The sequence below is a fragment of the Lissotriton vulgaris genome, chromosome 9 (assembly GCF_964263255.1).
Source record: "Lissotriton vulgaris chromosome 9, aLisVul1.2, whole genome shotgun sequence".
NCBI lineage: Eukaryota > Metazoa > Chordata > Amphibia > Caudata > Salamandridae > Lissotriton > Lissotriton vulgaris.
The window spans coordinates 858,850,638-858,860,197 of NC_141697.1; the positions used below are offsets into that span (position 1 = coordinate 858,850,638).

A 9,560-nucleotide genomic window follows, 5' to 3' on the forward strand; every position below is an offset into this window, starting at 1 on the left:
CTGGACTAAACGGCGGGGACACCACACGTCAGTTGAGGAAATGAAACAAAAAGAAGTAATGGAAAGATAAAAGATATATAAACAATAGATTCAGGTCAATATTATTGTACAGTGCCAGAAAAACCAACTCTATCACCTTTTGGGAAATAATAAATAATTTAAATAGGCCAGTGAATGCCTTAATCTCAAATGTACAAGAACATGAGTGAGCCAATTTTCTAACAAAACGATTTACGGAGATCAGAAACGCTGAACAACTGGCTCAGAAGCACCCGGACAATTTCAATCAACAAGATTGAGCGCCTGCAATAGAAAAAGCAGAAAATTCCACCTACAGAAAAGATGGCATTTGTAGTCTAAAGGTAAAAACAGATTTGACATTTTATTCAGCAGAAGAAATAACAAACACAATACGGAAAGGCAGAGGAGATGGAGCTCCAGAGCCCAATGGTATCCTGCAAGCAATTTTTAAACATGATCCATCTTTTTGGGGCAACCAACTAACCCCACTATTTAAAGTAGTTGAGCTACTAAATCAGATTTCATCTAGTAGGCAACGCTTAATCATCACACCGATCTGCAAAGGAGGAATTACAGGCTAATTGCCCTATTAGATGTAGAAGCAAAACACTGCGCCTCTCTGATCTTAGCAGACCAGATTCATTGGTCGGACAAGTTCAACCTGATTCCGGTCACCCAGGCGGATTTTAGAAAAGGGATTGGGACGATCACAACCATTCTAACTTTCTTATTATTAACATACAAATGCAAATGGAAGAAACAACTGCACCTTTGTTTTATAGATCTAAAGGGAGCCTTTGATAGTGTGGATTGTCACCACCTGTGGAACAAATTGTGAGCTTGCAACATTACTGAGAGAATATTAAGAGGTATGCTGATATTCTACACCCAAGCATCAATAAGAATAAAGTTGGGTGATGGGTCCAGATTATCAAGAAAGCTGAACACAAACAAAGGCTTAAAACAGGGATGCATGTTGGCACCACACCTTTTTAATCTATGTATGTCTGATCTGACACAACAGCTTGATAAGATCAATTCTTATCCACCAAAATTGGAAAAGTTATTATTATTGCATCTTTCTTATGCGGACAATGTGGTGTTAATGAACCTAACTAAGGGGCCGATTATGATTACGGATAATCCGCATCCTCCGGGCCGGCGGAAGCCACCGCCGGCCCGGTGGATGCGGATTATCCGCTGCGGACTGGAAAAAGACCCCCCGCCATATTAGAATGACTGGGGGATCTTTTTTCCGACGCCTCTTTTCTGCTGCGGTCGCCTTCCGACCGCGGCGGAAAAGCTCTAATCAGACACCGCCAGCCATATTAGGATAGCGGAGGTCCTATGCCTTTCCACGGCGGCATTTCCGCCGTGGAAAGGCATACGATCTTTTCTTTGGGGGCCCGTTGCGGGTAAAGGGGGGTGGGGGGTGCACATGGGGGGTACCCCCTGTCTCTGCGTGCACGAAGCGGCAGGCACCACGCGGTGCCTGCCGCTTCGTGCATGCAAAGGTAAACATGCATTTTTTAACCTTGTGGCGGGTGCTGCTTGAAGCACCATCCGCCACAATGTTAAATGTGGAGGATATGACCGCCAGGGTGGCAGTCACATCCGCATGGGCAGCGGCGGTCCCTCTACCTCGGGGGTGGCGGACGGACGCAGGTCCATCCGCCATCCTAATGACCCCCTAAGATCGGTCTCCGAAGGTCTCTTACAGAAATGATGAAATATATAACTACTAACAAACTAGGAATTAACACATCAAAAAGCAAAACAATGTTCAGCAGCAATTACTCAAGCTCCAATAAGAATATCAGGCTTGAGGGTAAACCATTAGAGAAAGTAACCAGTGATAAATACCTGGGGTTTTACATGGATAATAGATTAAACCATTATAAGCAGAAAAATTATATGTCACAGAGAACTAGTGCATTAGTGTTCACCTTTAGAACTGACAAACAAAACTGAAGGGGTCTTTAAACAAACCATTGCTTGCAGTGATATCGGCAAAAATTCTTCCAACAATAACATATGCCAGCATTGCTCTACAGGGAGAAGACTCTGTACTTTTGAACAAACTCACAACTTATAAAAAGGTTTTTTAGATCCATCAGTCAGCCTCACCAGCCCAGGTGCGACTTGAACTTGGCCTAAAAAATTCAACAATAGGAAGAATGTACACCACAATAAAGTTTTGGTACCGATTGAAACAGAATACAGCTGCCTCCCTACTTAATAAGGCCCTTTGGACAGAACTTGAAAATGATAAAAAACAGTATATAATCAATATCTCCAGAAATCACAAACAACTACTTGCATGGCCAAGCATTAGAACAATAATCTTCCTTATTCGACCTTTAAATGAGTAATAAACAAAACAGCAAATTTCCACTCCTAGTTACTCGATAAAAATACCTTCAGCCTGAGATCGCATGCCTGGATGGTGATTAAAAACTTTAAGACTTGCAACGGCACCTTATTTAAGTATTACATTTTCAGTTTATCGAAAAAGACATTTGATGGCCCTACGCTTTGGAAAATTACATTGAAGTGTTTACCCGCCAAGCTGGGTTCACAAAGGGCCTAAAGCAGGCCAACTTTGCTGTAGCAAAAAAAGGGGCTTTCTTTAATCTAATTTGCACATGCCCCAAACTTTATACAGCACCAGTCACTTTATTAAGAAAAGCTCTAAACATTAGAGTAAGGACATGCAGAGCGGCTATACAAAAAAGGTTTATATCCGTCAGACCCTCAAATGAACTGCAAGCTGTTAAAAATCCTTAACCTTCAGGACCAGGCTTTGAAAACTGAAACCCTAACATTACTGTAGAATGTGAAAAAAATAATACTTACTAAGAAATGTTATTGTACAGGTTATGCAAGCTGATAATTTGTCAACCTTAGGACCAGGCTTTGGAAATTGAAAACTCTAATAATAATGTAGAATGTGGAAATGTTATGAATTATTAAGAATTTTTAATTGTACAGGCCATGAGCTTCATTAGAAGTAGACGAACATCATTGATCGTAACTACTGAGAATGTAAAGCCTAAAATGAGAAATCTTTTATTCATGCGAAAAATTGTTAACGTTTTAATGAACTAAACAATAAACATTATCATTATCATATCATTATCACTGGACAGTCAAAGTTATGACCAGTTTTACATTGAGAAGAGGGATACCAAACATTGTTTTGTAATGATTCATATTAAATCATAACTCACATGCGCCAGGTAAAACATTCAATTTTCAATTTAAAACAAGACATCTTTGTCTGCCATTCAGGAGTCTGTGGATCCATTGTTTGCAAGAGCTGGGTCCGTATTGTGATGGTCTTTTCCGGCGTAGTGCCCAGCCGAGCCCCTGTTTTATGCTCCTGCTGCATTGTGTAAAAAGTATTAATTAAACCCGATGTTTCTCTGGGTCACTGCTTTATCTTCAGATAGCACAGCTCGGAAAGAGAAAGAGGCAAACCATGCTCACTATTTCCGAGCAGTACTATCTGAAAATAAAGCACTAACTGAGAAATGTCGGGTTAAATAAATTCATGATACGGCCTCTGGGCATCCACATGCACAGATCACAGATTCACTGTCAAAACATTACCTCAGAGCCTGCCTTTAATCTTCAAATTTACAGGTACTTATACAGAAAGATCTTTTAATACTGTGCGACTCTATGGCTGTGTCTTCATATGCTTAATTATATGTTTTATTAAACTCTGTGATATGCTGGTTTGATCATACTTTTTATAACTGAAACCGACACATGTTACACCCACACGGTTAAATTTGGGAAACTTGATAACCTCACTCCGTTCTTTGCTTTTCAGGGAACAGATGTGTACCCCATGCTGACTACTGTTCTTCGGGACCCCACACAATTCAAAGACCCAGCCAACTTCAATCCAGCACACTTTCTGGATGAGAATGGCTGTTTCCAAAAACATAAGGCATTTGTGCCCTTCTCTATAGGTAAGAACCAGTTTATTTTTTTTAACAGCATGAGGCATTGGAAGGTAGAAATCCCAAACGTTCATTTTATTTATTGTAAAATATGTATGTATGTCTTACTTAGTGATCATATGTATCACACTGAAGCAATTAAACACTTCCACTTCTAAGTGCTTGGAATTAAGTAGGGAGATGCTTGCAACCTGATGCAGTGTCTGAAAAAGAGTTGGGCCAGGCCTAGAAATGGGCCATAAAATAACCGTAGAGATAATTTTAATCTCAGATAGTTTTAGGTTTAGCAATTGATACTGGTGCATTCAAGAGTAGGAAGCTTTGACTGCTTTACCTTTGCTTCTGGAATATGTGGGCTCCCAGGGGGTGGTGTTTGGGGACCTCACTTGGCCAGACAGCAAATGATTCCTGGTCTTGCATTTGAGTTAAAAAGGGTTTTATCTGGGAACACTCTGTAGGCGATGCAGAGTGATTTAAATTGTGTACATGCTTTTGCAGGCAGCCGCTGTATTTCCCTCAGTGCACTGATAGTTAGATCAAGGGGTTTCAAATGAATGCTGCCTTTCCTTAGAAAATGTTTGGAGCTTGCTGTCCCCTGTGATTGGCAGATAAGAAAAAGGGTGCTTCAATAGCCTATATTCAGACCTATGGGCTTGATGGTACATATATCTTCAAGATACATAGATGTACATGGATGTAGAGCAAAGAAGAGTAAAACTATACTTACCTATAATTACTTACATCCACAATATTCTGGTTGTTAATATTCTGACTATGATATTCCAGTAACGCAATGTTTTTGTTGACTTAGAACCAAACCAATGTATTTGAATCAGTCTTATCAGAAAGTTTATCTTCAAACCAGACTTCTAGACTTATGTCATCTGAAGCTGATAGAGATTGTAAACCACAGGATTCAGAACACAGAAGTGGCAGACTGGCTGGCTGGTGGAGACCGATTTGTAGGATCTTCATCTTTTGGACTTTAAGGGTGATGATAGTTGATGTTGCTGGGGTCTATTGAACCGAGGAGTATGGGTAATCCTTGTAACAGCTACTGGCTGAAGTCCCTGTGACCTCGAGCCTTAAATATCAGTTCATGCCCACTAAATTCTAAAATGCCCTCTCCCCATTTAGGCACAGACACTCATCAGGTAGGAGTAGGGCAAGCAAACAAGGCCAAATCAAATTCAAATCAATCTTTATTTCTGTTATTATAATCCATAAAATACATAAATCATTTTAAAAGTGCAATAGGCATGTACAGCGACCATAATAGAACGGATAAGTATGGTAACCAGCCAAGAAGTAATTCATTAAAAGCACAATGCATAACTTAAAGAGTAATATACACACATTTCTCACTAAAAGTACAATATTTAAGAACTTTAAACATTCTGAACATTTGTAGTTATCATAACTTCATAAAACAATTACATTAAAATTAGCAGAAACGAGTCTTCAGCTAGTTAAATTAGATAATATTATAAATGTACAGAAAACTCATACTCAAAATAAACAGCTCTTACTAATGTTACTGGTCTTGTTCATATACCAACTGTCATACACTGTTAGTGTTTTTATTTTAATGATAAAACTCTTAATAAAGGCTAGAACTGCACAGCAAATATTGACAGTTGCAAGGTTACACAGAAAATAACAAGCCTCTTAATAGAATATATACCTTTGTCCTAAAAAAGGCGGTCGAATAAAATGTTTTCTGATATGGGAATAAACCTTACAGAAGAGGATAAAATGCAGCTTAGACTGATTTGATTTCCCATCACATGGGCACTTTGGTAATTGTTTTGACCAGGCATCTCTTTTCGAAATTTCAACTTGTTGGTGCAGAATGCCCATCCTTAACCTGGTAAAATAGAATTTCTTTTGCACATCCCATCACCTGTGTCAAGTATAATGGCGCCCTTGACATAAGGGCCCGTCCAAATTTTGGGATACAGTAGGTTTATTTGTCTCATAAAATCTCCTTATTATGTCACTTTTGTGTGCAAATCAATTTTAATTAAGTTTTGCTAGACTGTAAGGTACTGGCTGGGCTTTTAATTGAAATATTCTGATCAACTTCCAATAATACATTTTTTACATATGCGAAGCAAGGAATCTTATCATAATGGCTTAAAACTAAGCAATCATTAATCACTTCACAGGTAAATTTAGTGCCAGCATTACTCCAGATGGTATGACACACCACTAGTGGACAGATATGTTTTGTATCCTCAAGGAAATTATTGCTTTGTTCCCTATGTACATTATGTGATTATGTTGATCTGGGGACAGCAAGGAGTCTACACAAGATCTTTTTTTTTTACTTGTGCTTGCAAAGTTTGACACCTACTCATACCCCACAAAGTTGCCCCATATGTTGCCATTGAAATACACTTGCTCATAGATGGCTTTAACATTTCACGTATAGGCTTATTGCCACTTTTTGTGGCACATCAAAAAGTGCCTTGATTGTCCTTTTAAGTTTGAGGTTGGCTAGACCTATATTTGATCCCCAATGGCCAGTATTTGAAATAGGAGACATTTTTGGACCTCCTCCAATCTGTGGCCCCTCACAGTGTGGACTTTTTTCTTTGTCCTCCTTTCCCACACACCATAATAAAGGTTTGTACCAAATTAATTTTAAGTCTTTCTGTTTCATATAAGCAGCAAAACCAATAATACATTTTGAAGTCCATTAGCGGTTCTAGATAGTAAAACCACATCATTGGCACAAAGGAGCACTGGGGTTGGGGCGAGGACACATTCTGGGTGCATCAGGCCCAGTTCTTGCAACTTGCCATCTATACCATTGATATAAAGAGGAAAGAGGAGTGGGGCTAAAACACGCCCTTGCCTTATTCCTCTGGTAACTCTAAAGCCTTAAGGTACATTTTCCCTCTGATCCTTTCTCACATGAGCCTTTAAATAAGCATACATCTGGGATAAAAGTATCCAATATCTTCTGGGGCAGCCATTTCCACAGTGTTTTCAGAGTTTATTATGATTTACAAGGTCAGACACACTGCTAAGTTCTGCAAAACAGAGATGTATATGGCCCTGCTTGGCTACCGTATATATTTTGAGACCAGAATGTGGAGATTGATGCATTATTCTTGTGTACCTATGTCGTTTTTCAAACCATACTGAGAGTCTGTTAGGACATGGCTGTCAATCATCCACGATTCTAGCCTTTCAAAAATAATCCTCCCTAATACTTTAGCTGAAGAATCGAGGAGAGATATTGACGATCGCACTTAGGATTTCCGGGAGGAGTTCTTGGCCAGTGTGAGTGAGAAAGAGAGAGAGAGAGTGTGTGTGTGTTGGAGGGGTATTTGGGTTTGTGTGTGTGTGCGTCAGTTGCAGCTCCTAGTGGGAGTGCTGCAGGTGGTGGGGTGGGGGAGGGGCAGGGTGGGGGGGGTAGTAAACTCGGCATACGGCCGACCGGTGGTAAGTAAATACATAAATAAATAAAACAAATTACATTGCGCGCACTGCAACGCCATTTGCGTTGCAGCGCGTGCAATGTAATTTGTTTTGTTTATGTACTTAACTCTGGTCGGCTCAATGCTGGAGTTTACTACCTGCCCCTCCCCCGCCCCGCCCACCACCCTACAGCACTCCCACTAGGAACCTCGACTGGTGTGCGTACATGCATGTGTGTATGCTTGCATACACCAAGCCTGTCAACTAGTATTCGAATGTGTGACCTCAGCAGTCAGTGCTTGATCGTGTGAGTACTGTTGCCGGAAAATATGTTTTCAGCATTTTATTTCATAAACCACTTTCATTAAAAGGAGAAACCGATTTGCGGAGAGGGTAATTTCCCATCTCTCAGTTTAATACTGTGGATGCTCAATGAGTTCCATAAAATGGTAGTGTTTTATCTTACCTGTCCCCTGATTCAGTTTTGTTTTTTTTTTCCAGGCAAGAGGAATTGTCTTGGAGAAGGCTTGGCAAGAATGGAGCTTTTCCTGTTCCTCACTACTATCCTTCAGCACTTTGATTTAAAATCTGCTATTGACATGAAGGACATTGACCTTACTCCTCTAGAAAGTGGTATTGAAAATGTTCCACGCCCCTATAAGTTGTCATTTATTCCTCGTTAAAGAAATCATAATGTGAGTTTGAATCTTTGTGACTGTCTGAGGAATGCATTGGTTTGATCCTGTTTTCACTATTTGCAGTTTAAAATCGCGTTTCCAGTTTTTATTAGCCGAATTCTGTGCATTTGTATCAGATCAAGCATGAAATAGAATGGAATTGAAATGATCCACCTATTTTTCCATGAGCTGCACTAATTAACTTCGACTTTTGTCAAACCCAGTCTGTCTTTTGAAAAACAGGGGTCACATCCTAGGAAAATGTGTTAAATGTTATGTTTAGTAGGTGCAATTATTACAGTGGACACAAAAAAAATATTTTATTTCAAACCTTTAGTGTTTAATCAAAATGGTATGATTTCCCATGACCTACACTTCAAACCATCTAAAATTAAAATCCCTTTCTTTCTCACTGCTTCCCTTTCTTTCTTCCTTGTAATCATCATCATTCTTTAATCCTTCTTAACTTTCTCTTTCACCACCACCAGTTGTCTGGGCACTAGTTTGAGTTTGATTCTTTATGTTTTTCTTGCATATCTCTTTCTCTCGCTCGCACAGTCTTTTTTTCTACAACTCTTGAACCTTCTTAAGATTTGCCTTCTCTTGAATTTCCATGGCACTAAAATCTTTATTCTAACACTTATCCTATCTAATCTTGTCTACTATTCCCCTTTGCTTATAGCTCTCTTGCCTCTTCTCTTGCCCCTCCAAATTTGGTCTTTAGCTCACCTGTCTAATTTATCTTTCAATTTCCCCCACTGCCTCTCCTTTTCCGTATCTCACATGTTTCCACTGGTTACTATTCTCTTTCTAACACAGTTTCCACTTTCTAGGTCTTTAATTGTGTCCGTGGTCTGGCCCCCTTTTACCTCTCATCTCTAGTTCAGCTCATCATCCCTTCCTACTCCATATGATCTGCCTCCCAGATTGGGCTCTTTTCACCCCTTGTTTGATTCACTTCTCAATTCAAATCGCATGCCCTTCCTTCCCCTAAATTTTGGAAAGCCTTGTCTTTAAGCATTTCATCTTCCTTGTAGATCTTGCTTGTTTCTCTGAAAACTTCTTTGCACCACAAGATCTTCCCTGACAGTTTTTACAGTATATCTGGGTCGTCTCTCTTTTGTGCATCATTGTCATTTTCGTTGATTAAGAAGTACTGATTTTTAAAATGTGCTCTAAAGACAACTTGCATATAGGCGCGTAATAAACACAATAAAATAAGATAAAATACAATTCTGGTCCCACCCTTAATCAGCCTTCATTGGTTAAAAGGTTTCGCAACTGAATTTGCTCAAGACTTGCTTTTCCTCCTATATTCTCTTCTCATGAAACCATTTGCTTCCTGCGCCAAAAGGCCATTTATTTAGAAAAGCTGAAACCACCATATCCGAATGAATGGTAACTGCTTCTATTTCATCCAATTTATATGAAGATAAAAATATAAAGTACAACATAAATTCTT

The 9,560-nt window shown here is 39.5% G+C and overlaps 1 protein-coding gene across 2 annotated transcripts in view; it reads left to right on the forward strand.

The window, feature by feature from the left end:
* The window catches only part of LOC147692372 (cytochrome P450 2G1-like), a 312,091-nt gene extending 302,760 nt beyond the window's left edge, over positions 1 to 9,331 (forward strand). For both annotated transcript variants that reach the window (XM_086938594.1, XM_086938595.1), the window contains 2 exons: positions 3,860 to 4,001; positions 7,923 to 9,331. In XM_086938594.1, the coding sequence (XP_086794720.1) occupies positions 3,860 to 4,001; positions 7,923 to 8,104 (324 nt within the window). In that variant the 3' untranslated portion in view covers positions 8,105 to 9,331. The remainder of the gene's footprint in view (positions 1 to 3,859; positions 4,002 to 7,922) is intronic.
* The last annotated feature ends 229 nt before the right edge of the window (positions 9,332 to 9,560 follow it).